We start from the raw sequence: 22637 nt of genomic DNA, 5'->3' as shown, positions 1-22637 counted from the left end.
GTGAACTAGACCAAGTCATTGATAACAAATGAACAATAAATCTACTTTCTCTGGTACTTTATACCCGATCAGTTGCAATGCAATTTAATGCTCAACTACAAATCGATGGTTTTTGATGGTGACCGGAGCCGAATGATCGTCAACTATAAATAGACGTTTTCTCGACGTTGTTGTTGTCACTTGGTCGACTATAAATAGATCAAATATCAATGACAAAAAAACAACGGTGAATCAACATCGTTACAACGTCTCTATAGTAAGACCGTCGGTTTACCACAGTATTTCAATGTTGTTACAACATTGGCATTTCAACCCCGACCATATACGACGGTTCGGATGAAAAATCAACATAGATTCAATGTCGTCTTGCTATCTGGGAATAGCCATACACAGGTAAATTTGTAGTAAATGGAAGTGCAGTATATCTGCCTAGTATGATATTAAATATATTATACACTTACTACTTCATATATCTCACATCGTTTGTGTTGCACACTTGGATTAAAATGAATTGAAACCAGTGGCTTTGTGAGTTCGCCTTTACTGTATCTGCAAATATATATGTAGACATAGCACAATGTTACACACTTTTGCAGTCTCACACAACTCTTATAGGCGCACTGCCTTATAGTTAGTTTTTAAACTCAAAACACTAATACTTCTTACAGTACAACAATGAAATAAACATAAAGAAAAGATAGTGTGTTCCACCAGTCTATATCTATATATATCTATATACCGGTACAGGTATAAATCCACAAAAGCGCCACGAGGTTTCCGTACAAACTAATGAATTATCTCTAGCTGCTAATCGTTAGCGTCACGGCTAATTCACATCGCTACCAATAACTTATATACTAATGACACATAATGGGGATTAACGGCCAACTTTCCCACATTCTCTGCAACCTCGTGGACTCATCTGTAGATACATTTTAAGTTATTTACCATCTTGTATCTGCTTACCTGCAAATATATATGTAGACATAGCACAATGTTACACACTTTTGCAGTCTCACACAACTCTTATAGGCGCACTGCCTTATGGTTAGTGGCTGGGTTTATTTACTCCCGTTAGAACTGCTCATTTTAGGGGATACTCCCTCTTGTGGTGTAACGGAGGAATAACTACCCTTCCTGCACTATGTCATTTTTGGAGACTGGGGCACACAGTATTTTACAACAATCAAAGAAAATACATATTTGAACAATCAGACCATTTAACTAATCATAATATTGTAACTAAAGATTATGGGGGTGTCCTGTTTTGTCCACAATGCCTTTCTTGTCCTTACATTTGTAACGAGCCACGGAAAGCACCACGGGCACTGCTGACATGAAGGTGTGTGGATACCCTCTGCTCTAAGAAGCTTCTGTGCGTGAGTGAAGGCAGCGACTCGGCTGAGCAGCTCCTATGGAGGTTTGGTGAAGACCATAGTTCTCACCCGGCCTGCTGATGATGTGCAGCGGCATCTGGATTTATTACACGAATTGCTGGTGTCGCCATCATCAGTTGTAGCCACTGAAAAGACTAGAAATGGGTGTAATACATTAGATGTTGCCTAGCGCACAGCCAACAGTTACCATAAAGTAAAAGCGTTAAATTAGGTATTTCAGCTAAATCCTGGAGCATCTTAGAGTCTAAAACTTACCGTAAACATAAAAGAAATGCCAGTTTCCATAAAAATAGTGGAGTTGCCAGCTTCGTGTTGTTTGGTGACGCAACTTCTGTGGACTGATGATTGGTAGTCTACAGTGGGATTCATCGCTCCTATTGGGCAGGAGTCTACAGTGTCTATGGTCACCGTAGACTCCGGCCAATGAAAAGACGTAACCGCTCTCACGGCAGGGGTCAGCAACCTTTAACACCCAAAGTAGGGATGGGTTTTGATAATCGATTTGTCGATTAAAATCGATTCTGGCTTGGATAATGTGATATCGATTCATTAAAATCCTGAATCGATTTTTTTAATATAAATTTATTTTGCCCGAAACGCCAGAATCTCAGGTGAAACCTCACAAAATTTCGACAACCACCAAACAGCTAAAACAGTAAATGAGAGCAGGAACACGGATTCTGCACAAAGACATAAACACAAAGCACGGACCTGCGGATCAGAATCAGCGAGATGTCGCCTTTCTCACCCCACGGCACGGACACGGTCGGGGCTGAAAGCCGACAGCTCGCTGATTCTGATGTTTCGGCAGGTCCGCGCTTTGTGTTTACGCCCTTTTTGCGCTGATTCTAAAGCTGTTAGTTTTATCTCTCTCCAAACAATATTGACCGAACCAGCAGCAAAAGAAGATCCAAACTACGCTTCACATAAACATCGTCATGAAATCACTCTGACTTTTGCTGTTTTGCTTCCACCACGATAAAATCACACTTCATGCACAGCTCTCTCTCTCTCTCTCTCTCCCTCTCTGTATACTTCAAGAACAGTTTCCCGTCTAAAAATCTGTTTTCTGCATTATTTGCTTGCTTGTTACGCACAAGTCTACCATTGTTTACAGCGCTGTCGGCCGCTGTTTTTTTTCCTTTTACTTACTTCCGAAAAGAAAACCTAATTTCTGCCGTTCAATGAACAAATGTAAACTTTTTAAAATTATGCAAAATGCAAAACGCTTAGCCGAGTCTCTAATAAAACTGCTGTAACTTCACAGGTAACGTTCATATGTTGATTAATGGTTTTCTTTCGTTTTTGATCTACTGCAGAATATTTTTATAAAATCCCAGGCCAGGAAAATCACCTTCATGTTTTTCTGTGTTTTATCCTCAATTACTTTGACACAAAGGCATCTGCTGTGATGCTTACACCTTTGATAAAGTGTTGCGAGTGTCAGCTTCCTTTTTATAGATACAAAAGTATGTAAATGTACTGATCTGAATTATAATATTTCTGACTGTCTGAGGCAAAATTTCCCAGATTCAAATCGAATTGAATCGAATCGAATTGAGTCATGGATCGAATCGATTTGGGCTCTTGTGAATCGGAATCGAATCGATTCTAGAAATCAGTGATGATACCCAGCCCTAACCCAAAGAGCCATTTGGACGCGATTTCACATAAAAGAAAACACTGGGAGCCACAAATACTTTTTGACATCTAAAATGAAGATAACACTGTATATATTGTTTTTGACCTTTATGCTTTGTGTAAACAACTAAGGTGTGTTGCTTATGAAATCCATGAAGTGCTACAGAGAAAATTACATTTTATTTATGTAATTAACATATTTTGAACTCTTAAAGAAATATAACAAAACGAAAGACACCAACCTGAACTAAAATGATCCATGTAGAAAACAAAAAGTGTTATGAGTCGCCACCCTTATATCGCCTTTTGGGCTTTTGGTGCCTTGACATGGCTTTTAAAAAAAAAATAATTGGGAAAAAAAGCACTATGCTGCTGAAAATGAAAAATAGATATTTGCAAAATTCTGCCTAAATATGTATTTTACCTGGTTAATGTGTGTGGCGGGGCGTGGTCTGCAGTGCCGCTGCAGGGGAGGCGGACGCACCTGAGCGGCACTCCCAATCACGCCTCGCCTCCTTAACGTCTGTGCTATTTGTGCTGTTGTGTTGGTGTATGTCGGGCTGTGAGCTTTAACACCGGCTGTATGCGTACAGCAACCGTGTGTGAAAAGTGGTCAATAAAGAGATGCTGAAAAGCGTGTTCATGGAAACATCGTCGGGTCTGCCGTGATATGTTTACAATAAGACTTATGGTCCCGAACCTCTGCTCACAGCGTCTGCAAATCGGGGCTGTACGAAGTCACTTTCATCTTTACGCAGGACTGTAAGCTGTCATCTGTGAGGCATGAGCGGTGTTTGTTTTTAACATAGTTCACGGTGGAGAATAGCTGCTGACATAATGTGGATCCGAAGATCCATAATTGGCTTACCTGGGGTTGAAAGTCTCGATAAATGCACGGCATTTCGGCGGGTATATCGGCTTCCGCAAGTGTGACGCTTATTTTGAGGGATCAAAAAATAATAGAATATAATTTTATATTTATATTTCAATATCACAATAATCTTCCAATTTAGAACTACAAGTTAAAAAAGAACTAACATAAATAAAATATACTTCAGCTAAATACTTCTAATTTATTTTCCCAAACCACACGGAGCCGCACTATAAGGACTAGAGCCGCATGCGGCTCCGGAGCCGCAGGTTGCCGACCCCTGGTCTACGGTGACCTTAGACTTTGTGCTACTGTAGACTCGCCCTCTGTTCTGATGGTGACATCAAAAATGTCCATATCAAATCATCAGATATATAGTGATCTGAATATTTAACCTGCAGTAGGCTACACACTTTAAGAGTGGAGCCTGACAGAGAGAATTCGGGAATAACTAAATCTTGGTCCTCCTTACCTCAGGCAATCAAAATATTACTCTTCTTGGCATTATACAGCGGGAATATCAAACTCGAGACCATATTGAGAGCAGGCCCTCAATTATTGTTGAAGGCCAGCACTATATGGGGCGAAGATTACTAAATCATCTGCATACATCAAATGGTTAACTATGGTATTACGAACCACACAACCTGTTACACAGTCATCAAATAGTTTCAACTAAGAGGCAGCACGAGGGACACGGAGGTGGAGAGAGAGGGAGTGAGGGACACGGAGAGAGAGAGAGAGAGAGAGAGGGACACGGAGAGAGAGAGAGAGAGAGAGAGAGGGACATGGCGAGAGAGACAAACACGGAGACAAACACGGATGACAGCACAGACTTTTTGTCACGGTCCTGGGTTTTGTGTTTTTGGTTTAAGTTTTATTCTTTGAATTATGGTTTTCTGTTGTATTATATTTAGTGTTCCTGGTTTCTGTTCTGTTCCTGTGCCTCACCTTGCCTTGCCTCATGTTTCCATATCTCAATGCATCTGCGTCTCCATGTCTGTCTTGTATTTCCTGTTCTACTTTGACATTCTGTGTCTTGCGTCAGTGTTTTCAGTTTTGCTCTCCTCCCCGCCTCATCATGTCTGATTTATCCGAGCTGTGTTCCCACCGGTTCCCCATCCTCTCATTGTCCAGCTTGTGTATATTTAGTGTGTGTTTCCCTTTGCTCCCTGTCGGATTGTCTGCGTTTTCTCCTGTGTGTCATCTCGTTCTTCATCCTGTTCATCTTCCCCTGAGTGTCTCCAACTGTGTTTCCAGGTTTCAGGTTGTTTTAGTTCTATGTTTCCAATTTCATGTTTAGCTGTCCCCAGTTTAGGATTTTGTTAGTTGTTTTGTAGTGTTTCCTTTCACTACTGATGAAACCAAAAGGTACAGAAACCTTAAGGAAAACAGTGGGAATGTGCTTTACAGCTCCTCCCTGTGGAAGAACACAGCTATTACAAACAATAAGAAAACACTTCAGTATCCATGAGTGAAGTTGTCTGTGAAGGTTGTCAGTCATCCAGGTCATCATAGTCTAAGGAGCTTGGAAAGAAAAGCGTCTGGACTTCTTTAAGTTGCTTGAAGACGTTTCACCTCTCATCCGAGAAGCTTCTTCAGTTCTAAGGGTCAAATGGTGGAGAGTCCCAGAATTAAACCCAGTGGGAGTTTCCCCCCAAAGAGGGACAAAGGACCCCCTGATGATCCTCTACCTAATCACATGAGCAGTTCCTGAATTGGAACTTATGATTGTTTCCATCACACATCAATCTGCTCATTAGTTTTTATCCATCAGGTTAATGATGGTTCAGTTTGTAAAGATTCAAAGCAAAACTCAAAATCATCAAATGTGGAGAATTTCTACAGGAATGTTTTCTCACTAGGAGCGTCTTTACCTACACAGAAGCTCATCTTCTTCTACATTTTCTCAGGGCTAACAGATGGATTCAAGTGCAGACCGTGTTCTGGCAAGCAAAAGGTTGACAATTTATTAACACAGAAGGGAAACCACAGTGATGTGTATATACAGTGAATGGGGCAGGGGTTCAGGGCTCCAGGGAAGGAATCCACACTCACTTTCCACTCAGCCCAAACTCCGCCACTCCTCTTCTTACGCACACTCGCTTCTCCACAGCCACTCTCCTCAATTTCCACTTATGTCGACACACACACAGGGATCACAGGTCAGGGTCCGCCACCAGTTCCGGGAGATCTAAACACAAAGAGTCCGATTAGATCAATATGCCACACAGCACCGAGAGTTTCTCTTAGAAGAAGAGCTGAGAGCACGAACACGGGAGGTTCAACGATCCAGGCCCGACTACTCCGTGCCGCAGCGTTAAATAGGCAAGGGGGACGCCGCCTGATCAGCAACAGGTGTAGTAATCACCGCAGACACGTGGGCCAAGGGTGAGAGCCCACAATGAGCGCCACCCAGGCAAGCAGGAGAGAAAACAAAACAAACCTGTGGCCAACATGAGCGAGCCGGAGAGGCACAGGGACCATGACACATTTCCCTTAAACTCATTAACAAACAAGTGGCTGAACCTCTGCTGCTCTCATTCTGTTTGACTCATTTTAATGTTCTCAGCATGAAGGTCACTGATGAGGAGGGAACACTTTTATTAAATGTGTCAACAAAAAGGATCCATCAATGTCTCCTCAGGCTCTGAAAAGACATTTTATTTGATTTTCTTCATTTTATGAGAACACAAAATTTTAACTTCACTTTTCATAAAAAGAGAGAAAAGAAAGAAAAATGAGTCAGTGGACGTTCATCATACCTAAACACCTGTGACATTAGGAATACATCAGGCTACTGTGAATGTGGTCTAAAAGACCTTGCTTTAAGAGATGCCAGAAAAATTGATTAATTGATTATATATTGATTCTATTACAGTATATTTTATATAATAACATATTGAACTCTCACAATAACAAAAAGCAGAATGAAATATTTAATATGTGAAGTTAATCATCTTTACATTTCAATCCCACCTGTCAGCCTTATAATGAAACATTCTGGTTGTCTGCCTGCTCACAGTCTCCTTCTTTTCTTACATCATTTCTTAAAATGTTTAACAGCTTCTGGTATTTTAACAAACATGTAGTGCAGTAGTGATCTGGTTCCTTCACCCTCTCTGCTTTTTATCTCCTCCAGTTTCTGGGCCTTCACTTTGTCTCTCTCTCCTTCATCTTGTCAATCAGGAAGTCCAAGTGGACAATAGTGGACGCTGAATCAGCTTTCAGAGCGATCTCCTCCAGTCTGACAACATGTTTGTAGGACTCATCCAGGAACAGTGACTTCTCTGCTGTCAGCTGTTTCATTCCCCATTCAAGATTTTGCAACAGACTCAGCTTGTTCATACTTTCTGATTTATTCTTCTCATACTTCACTTTCATTTCTTTCTCAGTTTTCTGAACTCTTCGTGTCTTGGTCACATATCTCCACTTTTCCTTCACATGATCTGATGCAGGACACTTGTTGGTACAAACAGTGCAGCGGCCCCAACTCATGACCTCACAGTGTTCAGGTTTCCAGGCCATTGTGCATCCAGGATAGTGACAGTTCTCCTCACAGACTGTACAGCAGACAGCTCCTTGATAAAAAAACAACCACCACATCCCTCCATCAATGGGTTGTTTATCTTTGTAGACCTCATCAATTTCTACAGTGAAATTCTCATTCCTCTTCATCTCTTCTTCATGTTTCTGCAGAGCTTCTCGAATCTGTCTGATTTCTGTCTGTTTCAGTTCAGCCAGTTCGATTCTCTCTTTCAGGTTTTGGATGCAGGCTGTCAGTCTGATTCGTTCTTTCATGACTTCAGCTGTTTCCCTTGTGTTTTGAGGTTGAGTTCTTTCTATGAATCCTTTGAATTGCCTCATTCCCTTCTCTGTTACTTGCCATGCAAACTTCAAACCAAGCTCTTCTTCCTCTGTTCTCTCTTCATTCTGTCTGTTATTAAACAGGAAGTGAGCAGGCTGGTTTCTGTCATTTTTGGCACATTTAATTTTGCAGTTTCAAGAGCGTGAAGAACATTTCTAGGTGTCACACCATCTGAGTGTGTGATGAGAGATACAATGTTTTTCTCAACGTTTTTCCAAACAGTGACATCATTGCATCAAAGATGTACCTCAGCCGGTCACTCAGTCGATTATCACCGCCTTCATCACCAGACCAATTGCATGAACTTCATGAACTCCATCCTCTGATCCAAACAACTGAAATAATCTTGAATGACGATCTCATCTCGTTCAGTCCCTCTTGTGTCTCCAAATCCAGGAGTATCGATGATGGTCAGAGAGTAGGGCAGAGTTTTATCTTCAAAACCAAAGATCTCGTACACGATCACATCTGGTGTCTGACTTTCTGTCTGATTTTCATTCCTCTCCTCCTCTAATATCTGAAACCAGACTTCATCCTCCCACGTTGCTCCTATGATGTAGTTAAACAGAGCGTTGATCAGAGTCGATTTTCCTGCTCCTGTTTCACCAACAAGTAAGATGGTTTTATTTTTCTTGTGCAGATATTTTTCTCCAACGGTCATTCTAGTCAGAGTTCCAAACTCCTCTTTCTTTGGTTTCAGCTGGTAGACAGCAGGACATCCTGAATGGACCAGATTACTTCTTTCAATGATTTCCCTGTATTTATATGAGATTTTGGGGTTCCTAAAAGGCAAACAGAAAGATTTAGTTAGTACATCTTTATGGGACATTTACACTTTCAGTACACATTATTATCACAGATAAAACAAATAATTGTAAGAATGTCCCTCTGCATGTGGAGAAGTGATTCCTACCTTTCTTACAAACATCATACAGTAATGTATTTTCAGATTTTCAGTCCAAAAATTCAGTTTACAGATGTTAGACCATCAAGTTATCAAAACAGTACAAAACTGACACAAAAATATGGACACTGGGGTCTGTTACGACCCCCTCCTGCTAGGCGACAGGAGGGGAGAAACATACACAAGCCCTCTCACGAAATCTGAGTTAATAAAGGGTTTTATTACAAACATTAAACCAGTAAACCGACGGGCTGTTCAACAGACCACCGGGAAACAATTAATACACAACGAAAAGAATAGGCAAGAATAAAAACTAAGAATAACTAAGGTAAGCTGGCGGCACACCAAATAAAAGCTAAGGGCTAACTAAGGTGAGCCAGCAAACACAAGACTCTTATAAAACTAAGGTCAGCTGAATATCAGAGGTTACAAACAGTTCAAATCAAACACAAGACTCTAGTAAAACTAAGGTCAGCTGTATGTCAGGTTTAACACAGCGAACAGGTTTAACAAACAACATTCATATGCAAAGCAGACGAGGAGGACACTGCGGCCGTTTCTCAATCCTCAAGTACGCGAGTACGTACTCGCGTTCTCGGCGAGTACGTACTGGCCGAGAACGCATGGGAGTACGGACTCGCCGAGAACGCGAGCACGGACTCGTGATTTGTACAATTGGAACACCAGCGTACGTGATGATGTCACAGGTCCGGAGTTTTTACTGCCGTCCCCTCTTAATTTAACTGTGAGTAACATGTTATGAAGCTTAACTTTAATCACAGCCAAACCGGTTTACTCAGGAACAAATAACACACTGAAATAAACCAAACATTAACATTTAGAAGTGATCTAAGTGACTTATATATCATTTTTAACCTCAGTAGTGAAACCTCTAATAATAAAAATAGTGTACATGTACATACGTGTACATACCTTAATAAAAACAAGCAGGTGAGAGATGTTAGAACGCTTTTATTTTTTATTTTAGTGGACACTCAATACTATAGACAGCTGCTGGGGTTTCTTTAACCTGAGTAGTGAGAAGTCCGCGAGGGGGGTTGAAAACGATGTGCCGGAGTCCGCTGTTGAGTTTTGGACGAAATGCATTCTGGGATATTTAGCTGTACCAAGTCCACACAAGTCACCACCGATGCATGCTCGATAAAACGGGCGGAGCGAGAACACATCTGGGACTTTTTCGCGTTCTCGGCTTGATGCGTACTTCGAATTGGAACAGTACTTGGTCTCCGACTGATGACGTATCACGAGTACACGAGAACGCAAGTACGCACAAGTACGCTTAAATTCTGCGATTCCCCGCTCCCTCAATCTATTCTGCAGAACTTTCCTCTCCACATCATAACCCTTGCACCGCAGTATTACGTGCTCTACCGTCTCCTCCTCCTCCTGGCACACTCCACAAAGCCCCGTCTCATGTTCTCCTATCATCTGTAGTGTTTTATTTAATGCACAATGTCCCAGTCTAAGCCTGGTAATGACCACCTCTTCTCTCCTATTACCCCCATACAACCTACACCCTGCCACCTCCTTCTTAAAATGATACAAGTGCCTGCCCTTACTCCCTGAATCCCACCGCTCCTGCCACTCCTGAACAACCTGCCTCCAAACAATACCTTTTGCTTCAGATCCGCTGCTTTTAATTTCCATCTCAGTCCTATGTTTAGTCAATGCTCCTTTGCCAACCTATCCACCTTTTCATTTCCACTGATTCTTACATGAGCTGGCACCCAAAGAAAGTGAATATTGCCACCACAACACCTTATTCTGCTTATAGTCTCCAGAATAGTAAACAGCATACCCTGCCTTGTCTTCGAACAAAACAATTGTAGACTTGAAAGAACAGCTGCTGAGTCAGAACATACTACTACCTGCCTGAGTTTTGAACACTCTATCCATTTCAATGCTACCAAAATTGCTACCATTTCAACCGTGTACACTGCCAGTCCATCCGAAGTGCGTCTGTTCATTTCAATATTTTTGGATGGAACTACTATTCCAAACCCTGTAATTCCAGTATCTGGACTTTTAGCACCATCCGTGAACACATGAATATACCCAGGGTATTCATTCGAGCTGTGAAAATGAAATGCTGAAACAAGATCGACTTTTCCTTTCAATTTCCTCTTCAGATCCAGCAAGTACCAGTCCACAGGAGGGGTCTCCAATAACCATGGAGGGGTCTCCAATAACCATGGAGGATTCCCCATAGCATGAAGGGTCTTCAGCCTTTTATACTCCCAGGTGCAGACAATCAGCCAGTCAATTGGTCTTGGAGTGGTCATGGGATCTCCAGGCAGCCAATCGTCGGCAAGGTCTGGCACACTGTGACCTGCATAAAAGAAGGCTGGCACAGGACTCCCAGCAGCCAATCACCCACAAGTCATGGCATACTTGGATTTGCATGAACACAAAAAGGGTAGTCTCACTCTCTCCAAGGCCCAGGGCCGTAACAGGGTCGTTACGTTACAGGAAGCAGGAATTAAACTCTGAGATGAGCTACTCTGAGTTTCCTGTTCCAGAAAAGCTGATCAAAGTAAGGGTGCATTCAAATAGTCTATTTTTTCAAAGCAAGATTCCTAACTGAGAAAAGTGATATGGATGTATTTGTATAGTTTCCATAATAAGAGTTGTTCAAATCCTCATTTTGGAAATATGACCTATATTTATATTGTGGAGCAACAGCACAGGTACAACTGTTGAATTCAAGGCAGGTGAGCCCCAGTTATTTTAGGGGGTGGACTTCCACCTACTACACAGATGCAATCTGGGAGGTGAACGGAGGGCACTGTGTCTTCATTGCTCCTGAACTTTGCCTGTTTTTGATGTTAGTACTTGGCAAAAACTGCCATTGGCTGTCACACAGAGACGAGGTTTCATCTGTATGTCAAGTTGTAATGGTTTTGACTTTGTTTGTAACACTAATGAAAAGCTGCTTCTTGACCCGCAGCAGCTCCAGGCAGGGGATGTCAGGCTCTGCAGGAAGGTCATGCAGATTAATTTTGTTTTTTATTATGAATATTTTCTGTAAATATTTGCACAATTTAAAGTTTGGGTTTGTTTTTTTAACTATTTTAAATTGAAGACACCATATGTTGATTGCTGTGTTACATTATGTTATGCACCGCAGTGTACGCACCTAAGCGGGATCCAAAAGCAGACTCAATACATCAAACACAAGCAAGAAACAGTTTATTGCTTTAACAAAAGGAAGGAAGCAAAACGAGGAACTGAAGAAAAACCGGGAAGATAAACAACACTGGAAAGCCGTAATCGGGACCATGGGAGGGATCAGAGCGGGACCGTGGGCCTCGGAAGGGGGTGAAGTGTGTCTGTGGGAAGCGAATCCAAGGAGGCAGGGATCTGGACAGATGATGCACTGGGTGATCCGAGCAAGCAGCAGGACAGGCAGGTGGCAGACACAAACAGCGTAACCACTGAGGGGTGATTAATGGACTGGCGTGGAGCAGCCGTTAGCGCAGGGTTAAATAGTCCTCCAGGTAATTGCCCAGGATGGAAAGCAGGTGTGCAGGTGATGGCCCAGCCCAGGGTGTGGCCACCAGGGTATCCTCAGCAGTGTTGGTCAAGTTACTTGAAAAAAGTAATCAATAACTAATTACTGATTACTTCCCCAAAAGTAATCCCGTTACTTTAAAGATTACTTATTTTAAAAAGTAATTAATTACTTAGTTACTTTTTAAAAACACGATTTACAACCTGAATAGGTAATAAAGCAATAGATCTTTCAGCCCAATTCTACTTTTCTGCATAATCCATCATACAAAATGTAATCAAATGGAAAAGTCTCTTTTTAAAACTTGTTTTATTAGTTTTAATCTTTTAATTTTATGCATCAAGCAATAATTAAATTATATGCAACATTCTCTGACTGGAAGAAATTTGTTTAACATTTAAACCTATTTTCTGCATATAAAATAAAATATTTTTTTGTGTTTACACTCAGTCTTTCAAATAGATGCAAGTGAAACACAGCAGAAAATAAATAAAATCAAAGACTCAGCGGTCCTGTTGCTCTATTTTCACCGGTATAGCAGGCGGTTGTTTGCCCTGGTGCAGGTGTGCCTCAGCGGTCAGTGGAAGAATTCGCAAGTTTGTCTGTGAATTTCCCATTCCCTGGTAGCGTATTTGGTGCTTGCTCTGAAGTTTAGGGGTTTTTCGCTGTAAAAGAAGTTTTCTTCCCACGCAGTGAACAGCGGACGCTAATGTTTTCGTCACTTTTACGGAATCATAGTCAAAGTAAGGTCAGTACTTCCACGCTTTAAACGCTGCACGCTCATACTCTCTCCCGCACTCAATATATTATCCATTGTTGATCTGCACCAATGACTGTAGAAAACATGGACGACGCGACAGCGCTTCCTCCCATTGTGCAAAAATGAAGCCAAAATATCCCGCTTGGGGAGGCTGTCATCTTGAGTTTTGGAACCAGAGTCTGCGCAGTAGTGACTTGAGGTGGAGCGACTGTGTCACGCTCCCGCCCACACACCCGCTGGACATGACCGCAAACACGCCCCCCTACACATTTTACATAGCCCGGCTGCTCCATTTTTTTGCTGATGGGTTTACCACGACTGACGACTCGTTAAATTAAGGTAAATATAACCATGTCACTGTTATGAAAAACACACACAACTTATCATCTTATAGTTCTACAACATCCAAAATCACTCATCGTTAATTGGTTTGCTAGCTTAGCCGCTAGCATACATAATGTGTTGGGGGCTTGTTGCTAGCTAGTTAGCGATGCTACACACCTGTTACTCTAATAGTCTGTGTTATTGAATGATTAGGGACTCCTTAGGTTTTGTTATACATTTTAGACAGCTATGAAATCAGCTGCACACTCCACAGAGGCCCAGAGCTACTGTTAATATCAAAAATGTAATGCTGTCCTTTAAGATTTTAACATTTAAGACTGTGAGTGTAATGGATCTAAAAGTGTTTAAATCTTCAGAGCCCTCTACAGTCAGGTAACATGGAAACTTTAAAAACAGCAGCAGAAGGTTTCAATAGTGTAGTCTAATTTGTTCTTTTCATTTAATAATAATCCATATTATATCAACGGCTACATTCACCCTGGGGAGAAACTAGTGAGCAAGACCATGAGGGCTAAGCTGGGTTTCCTGGGTCCAGAGGTTTGGAGAAACTCCTTCCCTTTCTTTCATCACAGCTGTCCTGTGCCAGAAGTTCTGTTGATGCACTGAGAGAGGCTTCATTTAAGAAACACCAGGAAGACCGAAGCTCATCGCATTGATCAAGCAGGGCTCATCATCTTCACCAGCAGCTCCCTCACAGGAAATCTTCAGCACTCCTCTGGAGGCCCGCCCCAGAAGATGGATAAACCCAGCATTTCATTAACACTGTGATGGAGACCTTTGGTTTGTGTAATGTTATAAATACTTGGATACTCCCCAGAGGCTCCAGCCTTTTACATAAAGATATTATATTCAGTCCTGTAGAAAGTTATATATTTAAAAATATATGATCCTCTCTGGTTACTCTGGTATGAATAACTCTGAATTACTTTATGGTAAATAACACACTATCTGCAAAAAACTGTGAAAGAATTCCAGATCACAAGTTTATAGTTAAACATACAAGTGACGACCTTTGACCTTCATCAAGTTTTATTTAATTGTGTCAGAGAAACTCAAATGTGCTCTTCATACAGCTGAGTACATTCAGTTATTAAAATGGAAGCTGCGCAGGTCTGAGATCAGCAGCTCTCTGAAACACCAAACTGAGGTCCTGTTAATGCTGATATATAGTGACACAGTTACAGGGTGATTAATCCTTTTTTTTTTGTCTTTAACTTTATCAATAAAGCTGCAGCTTTCACTACAGCACGTGTGGTACTTTAACCTTTGTACTGTTTTCATCAGTTCATTTTGCAGTTAACATGTTGGATGATCTGTCTGCTGTCACTGGGTGGTGCTGAGGTCTAAATCTGACGGCAGCTCCTGTAATCACAAAGAGAACAGAATCATCACAAACTGAAATATAAAGTTTCTCTCAAATCTGAAATAAAGCTGATCCTTCTCTGTCCTCACACACTCAGGATCTGAAGTTCTTCTCTTACATTTTTTCAGTTCTACAGTTTAATCCAGTTACTGATTAATGAGGAGTTACTGAAGTACAAGCTTAAAAAAATGGTGTTACACATGTGTGTCTTTACACATGTGGAGACTGAAAACATGCTGCTGTTTGAAGATATTTAATATTCAGCTCTGCACAGGAGCTGAAGCAGAGTGCAGCCTGTTGCTTTTACAGTATAACACTTGTAGTAAAAGAACAGTAACGATAATTAGTGACTGAGCAGCCCAGGGCGTTTCTCTTGATTTCTTTAGTCAGGGTAAATTCATTCACCTGCACGGATTAGCTAAACAAACTTTACAAAACAAGTTTCCCGACAGCCGAGTGCTCATCTTAGCTAGCTAGGTCTCAGGACCTAGCTAAGGACAGTAGATACGGATTAGCTTGCAAACACTTTTTAACTTACCGAAAAAGTGCGGCGGGGCCTCAGGTCCTTCTGTCGGGTAGTCCAGTTTACTGAAGAACACCTCAGGCTGTCAGGTTAAAACAGTTGGTCGTGTTTTCGTAACGTAAACAGTGCCTCTCAGAGCCTACGCTCTATCTGCTATTCCCGAACAGAGATACGCAAGTTTCTCCATGACTGCAGCTGCCAGTCAAAGCTGCTATGATGACATTTCACCGCAATTTAACATCACCGCGGTAGGAGTTAGAATCAAACTTATGGGAGAGGAGACCCCTTGGACATAAATCAGCATGATGAGAACCATTGATAACAAAAGAAAGAATCTTTGGAAAAAAATTATCTGAGGAGAATTAATTTATTTTAGTCTGACCCCAGTCCCATCCGCTAACATGGAGGAGGCGGGGTTTATGACCTATACTGCAGCCAGACACCAGGGGGCGATAGAGACGTTTTGGCTTCATTTTTGGGGAGCTGTGGCGTCGTCCATGTTTTCTAGAGTCATTGAGCTGCACACAGCTTTTGCCACGAATGTCGCACTCGCTTACGTCATTGTCATGAGACACTCTCACAAAAAAATCACGGTTTTAGTAATGCAGTAACGCAGCGTGCATACGGGAAAGTAACAGTAATCTAATCACTTTTTTTGCAATAGTAATCCCTTACTTTACTCGTTACTTGAAAAAAGTAATCGGATTACAGTAACGTGTTACTTGTGACGCGTTACTGCCCATCTCTGCTCTTCAGACATAGGGCCACGGACCATGACACATTATTTCCCATAGTCTCACATTCTTTGCATAACGTAGATCTGGCTGTAGGTTTCTAGCTTACTTACACAGGTGACAGGTGTGCTAGTTTGAAAGCAGGTGAAAAAAATCTTAACCCTACGGTTTCTCATCGGCATCATGCAGCTAGGCTTTGTTCAGACATGCAGTTTGTTACTGAACTCGTCAATACAGAGAATATTAACTATGATTCAAGCTTTGCTAACTTTATTCCATGCCCAAGGCTTGCTAATTGTGTTTTTAAGCCATTGGCACATTTATTAGGAAACTTTTTACTTAACTACTACAGGAGCTAACATTTATGTCATGGCATTGGCTGATTAGTGACTGCTTCACTACAATATAAATTATTGTTGCACAGTAACTTTCGGATATCAGCACAAAGACAGTAAAACATGCAATAATATCTACAAAAGCATTTGCAAAACTATCACATCAACACTTAAAACATTAATATTATTTCTAAGTGCTTAATGACGTACTATAAACACCATTTAAATCGTGTCTATTTAAATTGTCTCACCAGTGCACACAGACTTATTCACTGCAAATTAGTTTTAGTGAGAGTGGATTCATACTGAACCAGATCAGGATTCTTCCTGTTTTCCTGGTTGTCTGATTATCCATGTACATAAATAATGATGCAAGTTTTGAACACTTTGTCACTTGAAGCTGTAGAGAACCCTTCTGACCCACATCCATTGGGCTGATTGCCATTTATAATGCCCACTCAGTGGATTAATAACCTTGAAAGGCTAGAGTAGGATGACATATTAAAACATAAACCTAGCGTTTTGGGTCATAGGGGGTCATATTATTGTTGGGTTTTTCCTCTGTATCTATTATTGTATGATCTACTGTACAATATAAAGCGCCTTGAGGCGGCTGCTGTTGTGATGTGGCACTATATAAATAAAATTGAATTGAAAAATTGAATTGAATTGAATACTTACATGATGTGATGACTGAGCTCCAAGCAGTGAGGTGTCTTTGCGGTCTGGTCTCTGGAATAACAGAAAAACAGAGAGATTTTAATGAAAGATTCAACTTATCTGCTTCTGGGCACCAGTTTAGCTCACTGGTTGAGCAGCTGCCCATATACCCAACGGCTAAAATCCAGCCTCACGAGTTTGAGTTTGACCTGTGTCTTCCTCTGCACTCTGTCCACGTCTTTCCTGTCTACTCTTCACTGACAAACTGTCAGTAAAATCATTAAGCCATAGAATAAATCACATTTGCTTCTAACCATCACAAAGAGATGCTTGTCCCTTACTAAATCTTGCTGTTCACACTGATTTAGTAACAGATTAAGACGATAAATAAAATCAGACTCTCCATTCGCAGTGAGACAGTTTTGTTTCTTTCAGCACTAAATTCTTCTTGATCTCTGGATTGCAACAGTTGAAGTGATCTTACCCGCGTTGTTTCAGGATGCTCTGTGATGCTGAGGAGGGTGAAAGAGCAGAGAGGAGGGGGAGAAAGAGTTTTATACACTCAGAGGAGGGGCCATAGGACCATGTGATTTCTTTGAAATCACAGACTTGGCAGGAACACTGAGCAGCTCTACTCCCCTCCCTTGTGTTTAACAGAAACAGGAGCTGGCATCGCTCTGTGTGCAAATGTGACGTGTGTCAGCGCTGATGTTTCTCTGGATGTTTTCCTCACATCTTGTTTCAGCCTCTAACTGAGGTAAAAGGGTCCAAGGTAAAAGTCAAAGCCTCTACATCACAAATTCATCAGCTAACAGCTGGAAAATATTCTTCACCGTTACTGTGAACAGCTTCTCCCTGTGGAAGATTAAATTCCAAATGTTCAGTCTTAACTGAGGAATTTGTGTGTATTATTTCGTGATGCAGGTCATCTATATGAAGCAGTGACTCCTTTGCTTCTTCAAAATGAACAAGAAAAGAAAAAGCCTCAATTGCAAGTATACATGCACATAGCATTGGGTTTATTGAAGAGGTTAAGAAATGGTTTTGGGATCCCAGGTGCACCCATGAAGTTCCGGTGGCTGTGAATTACAGTGGCTTGCAAAAGTATTCGGCCCCCTTGAACCTTTCCACATTTTGTCACATTACAGCCACAAACATGAATCAATTTTATCGGAATTCCAGGTGAAAGACCAATACAAAGTGGTGTACACGTGAGAAGTGGAACGAAAATCATACATGATTCCAAACATTTTTTACAAATAAATAACTGAAAAGTGGGGTGTGCGTAATTATTCAGCCGCCTGAATCAATACTTTGTAGAACCACCTTTTGCTGCAATTACAGCTGCCAGTCTTTTAGGGTATGTCTCTACCAGCTTTGCACATCTACAGACTGAAATTCTTGCCCATTCTTCTTTGCAAAACAGCTCCAGCTCAGTCAGATTAGATAGACAGCGTTAGTGAACAGCAGTTTTCAGATCTTGCCACAGATTCTCGATTGGATTTAGACACCAGACAGGTCAGGGATAAAGTTATTGAGAAATTTAAAGCAGGCTTAGGCTACAAAAAGATTTCCCAAGCCTTGAACATCCCACGGAGCACTGTTCAAGCAATCTTTTAGAAATGGAAGGAGTATGGCACAACTGTAAACCTACCAAGATAAGGCCGTCCACCTAAACTCACAGGCCGAACAAGGAGAGCGCTGATCAGAAATGCAGCCAAGAGGCCCATGGTGACTCTGGACGAGCTGCAGAGACCTACAGCTCAGGTGGGGGAATCTGTCTATAGGACAACTATTAGTCGTGCACTGCACAAAGTTGGCCTTTATGGAAGAGTGGCAAGAAGAAAGCCATTGTTAACAGAAAACCATAAGAAGTCCCGTTTGGAGTTTGCCACAAGCCATGTGGGGGACACAGCAAACATGTGGAAGAAGGTGCTCCGGTCAGATGAGACCAAAATGGAACTTTTTGGCCAAAATGCAAAAACTAACACTGCACATCACTCTGAACACACCATTCCCACTGTCAAATATGGTGGTGGCAGCATCATGCTCTGGGGATGCTTCTCTTCAGCAGGGACAGGGAAGCTGGTCAGAGTTGATGGGAAGATGGATGGAGCCAAATACAGGGCAATCTTGGAAGAAAACCTCTTGGAGTCTGCAAAAGACCTGAGACTGGGGCAGAGGTTCACCTTCCAGCAGGACAACGACCCTAAACATAAAGCCAGGGCAACAATGGAATAGTTTAAAACAAAACATATCCATGTGTTAGAATGGCCCAGTCAAAGTCCAGCTCTAAATCCAATCGAGAATCTGTGGCAAGATCTGAAAACTGCTGTTCACAAACGCTGTCCATCTAATCTGACTGAGCTGGAGCTGTTTTGCAAAGAAGAATGGGCAAGGATTTCAGTCTGTAGATGTGCAAAGCTGGTAGAGACATACCCTAAAAGACTGGCAGCTGTAATTGCAGCAAAAGGTGGTTCTACAAAGTATTGACTCAGTGGGCTGAATAATTACGCACACCCCACTTTTCAGTTATTTATTTGTAAAAAATGTTTGGAATCATGTATGATTTTCGTTCCACTTCTCACGTGTACACCACTTTGTATTGGTCTTTCACGTGGAATTACAATAAAATTGATTCATGTTTGTGGCTGTAATGTGACAAAATGTGGAAAAGCTCAAGGGGGGCGAATACTTTTGCAAGCCACTGTATTCTAATTTGCCACAGTTAAATTTGCTTGTCTTTATCCTTTTCACACGACACCCTTGGAAATTGTTCTTATGCTTCCCAGCAATCTGGGAATTGTGCGGAGAACTCTCCAGCAGATGATGTTACTGACAATTTCGGAAATACGAGTATGAAAAGAAGGAAATAATAATAATTTAAAAAATGCCATTTGTATGTTCAGTGTTTGATACTTCTCACCATAATATTTTGCTACAGAGATTTAAACCTGCTGTACTCATCAAAGGTTCTCCCCTCAGCAGTTTGTATCATGTCTATCTAATAGACTCCAATTAGTTCATGTAAATTGAGAGTCCTCTTTACACACTAAGGTTAATTATGGAGTTCCACAGGGTTTAGTGATAGGGCCAGTTCTGTTTACATTATACATGCTTCGCTTAGGGCAGTGTCATCAGAAGGCATAGGCCCTTTCTCAATTCTAAGTACGCAAGTACGTACTCGCGTTCTCCGCGAGACCGGACTCGCCGAGACCGCACGGGAGTACGGACTTGCCGAGAACGCGAGCACGGACTCGCGATTTGTACAATTGGAACACCAGCGTATTTGATGATGTCACAGGTCCGGAGTTTTTACTGCCGTCCCCTCTTAATTTCACTGTGAGTAATATGTTAGGAACCTTAACTTTAATCACAGCCAAACCGATTTACTCAGGAACAAATAAAACACTGAAATAAACCAAACATTAAGATTTAGAAGTGATCTAAGTGACTTATATATCATGTTTAACCTCAGTAGCGAAATCTCTATTAATAAAAATAGTGTACATGCACGTCTTAATAAAAACAAGCAGTTGAGATGTTAGAATGCTTTAATTTTTATTTTAGTGGATACTCAATACTATAGACAGCTGCTGGGGTTTCTTTAACCTGAGTAGTGAGAAGACCGCGAGCGGGGGGGTTGAAAACGATGTGCCGGGAGTCCGCTGTTGAGTTTTGGACGAAATGCATTCTGGGATATTTAGCTGTACCAAGTCCACACAAGTCACCACTGATGCATGCTCGATAAACAGGCGGAGCGAGAACACATCCGGGACTTTTTCGCGTTCTCGGCTTGATGCGTACTTTGAATTGGAACAGTACTTGGTCTCCGACTGATGACGTATCACGAGTACACGAGAACGCAAGTACGCATATTGAGACAGGGCCATAGCATACATTTTAACTGCTATACAGTTGCTATCCAACACCATCTATCCATGAAGCCAGATGCAAGACATAAAGTCAGGAAAAACCTCTAATTTTCTGATTCTAAATTCAGATAAAACTGAAATTATTGTTTTCTCTGTATTATTGTAGGTTCTTTATCTTACACTATAAAGGACCTTGGGGTGACTGTTTTTGTGATTTGGTGCTATACAAATAGATCTGAACTTAATTGAATATTTTACAGAAAGGTGAGAGTGCAAAGAAGAATAGTCACCTCTACGAACAGAATATGTGACAAAGGGCAGCCCTGGTGGAGTCCAACATCCACCAGGAACAAGTCCAACTTATTGCAGGAGAACCACTTTTATTAAATCTTCATTTAAAAGAGATGCATGCAAGTCTTCTCAGGCTCTGTAAAGGCATGATTAGATTTTTTTTCATTTAGTAAGAATACACAATTTTTCCAGTTAGTTTTAGTTTTAAGTTGATCCAAATGCTGCAACAAGAGTACTGCCAGAGGCATGTTTCTTGTCTCATCCTGGACTGTGGTGCTGACACTCACCAGTCCCCGGCCCCCTTCCTTCCGCTTAGTGTACAGCCTCAGGGTGCTGGACTTGGGGTGAAACCCTCCATGCATGGTCAGGAGCTTTCTTGTCTTGATGTCTGTGGCTTCTATCTCCGCCTTTGGCCAGCTTATTACCCCAGCAGGGTACCTGATCATGGGCAGGGTGTAGGTGTTGATAGCCCAGATCTTGTTCTTACCGTTCAACTGACTCCTCAGGACTTGCCTGACCCTCTGCAGGTACTTGGTGGTTGCAGCTTTCCTATCGGCCTCTCCATGGTTCCCATTTGCCTGTGGAATCCCCAGGTACTTGTAGCTGTCCTCTGTGTCTCCAATGTTGCCTTCTGGTAGTTTGATCCCCTCAGTTTTGATCTTCCCTGTCTTTTTTTATCATCCGACTACATATTTTTCCAGACCGAATGACATTCCGATGTCATTGCTGTATATCCTGGTGGTGTGGATCAGTGAATCGATGTCTCGTTGGTATCCATAGACAGTCTTGTCAATGATTTCACTGAGGGGGTTAGGGCCTATGCAGAACAGCAGTGGGGACAGAGCATCTCCTTGATAGATCCCGCACTTGATGGCAACTTGTGCTATGGGCTTGAGTTTGGCCTCTAGTGTTGTACACCACATCCCCATAGAATTTCTGATGAAGGCTCTTAGGGTCCTGTTGATCTTGTATAGGTCTAGGCATTCCAGGATCCAGCCGTGGGTCATTGAGTCATAGGCCTTCTTGTTATGGTGTGTGGTCGCTTTTCAGAAGCTGAGCTTGGCCCCTTGGTTCTAGTGACAAAAACTCTAAATGCTTGGACGATTTCATGCATCATTATTTAAATATGCACAACAACAGAGCTCACTCCAAACAATCTGAGCCAGCAAAGAAAATTTAACACATTTTTAATATGTGCAGCAGTGGACAGTTTGTGTCTCGCCTGGGCATCTTGTGCTTTACTACTAAAATCTTGCCCTTTGTCCAATAAACATGAGTGGCAAGAGAGAGGACCCAAATGCAAACATGAGAGACAGAACGGAATCTGAACTAAAAGGAAGCCTTTATTCATGGCTGAGAAAAACACAAACAAAAAAAGCAACAAAGACTAAACTGCAGCTGGATAGTGTTGTGGTAAGACTACACACCTTTGTAGTGGGAGTCGCAATTTAGTAAGGGTCCTGGCTAGACCCCCCATGCTAAAAAACCAAGCCCTGTAATGGTGCGGCTACGTCTGCAGCCTGTCTGTAGCTCAGACA

General features: G+C 41.8%; 1 protein-coding gene and 1 long non-coding RNA gene across 2 annotated transcripts; both read right to left on the bottom strand.

Moving 5' to 3' along the window:
* Positions 1–5260: 5260 nt before the first annotated feature.
* LOC120440890 lies at positions 5261–6034 on the bottom strand. Its single transcript, XR_005613599.1, has 3 exons — positions 5968–6034; positions 5787–5855; positions 5261–5513 (listed from the first exon to the last, which is right to left on the bottom strand). It is a non-coding gene; the product is annotated as an uncharacterized LOC120440890 (long non-coding RNA).
* A 2026-nt stretch (positions 6035–8060) lies between these two features.
* LOC120441073 (septin-5-like) lies at positions 8061–17451 on the bottom strand. The gene is made up of 3 exons (XM_039614739.1): positions 17418–17451; positions 16955–17005; positions 8061–8559 (listed from the first exon to the last, which is right to left on the bottom strand). Coding segments are annotated over exons 2-3 (501 nt in total). The 5' UTR covers positions 16957–17005; positions 17418–17451.
* Positions 17452–22637: the final 5186 nt, after the last annotated feature.

Source organism: Oreochromis aureus, linkage group 7 (assembly GCF_013358895.1).
Source record: "Oreochromis aureus strain Israel breed Guangdong linkage group 7, ZZ_aureus, whole genome shotgun sequence".
NCBI lineage: Eukaryota > Metazoa > Chordata > Actinopteri > Cichliformes > Cichlidae > Oreochromis > Oreochromis aureus.
Note: the sequence above shows the minus strand (reverse complement) of the source record. Positions and strands in the feature narration are given on the sequence as shown.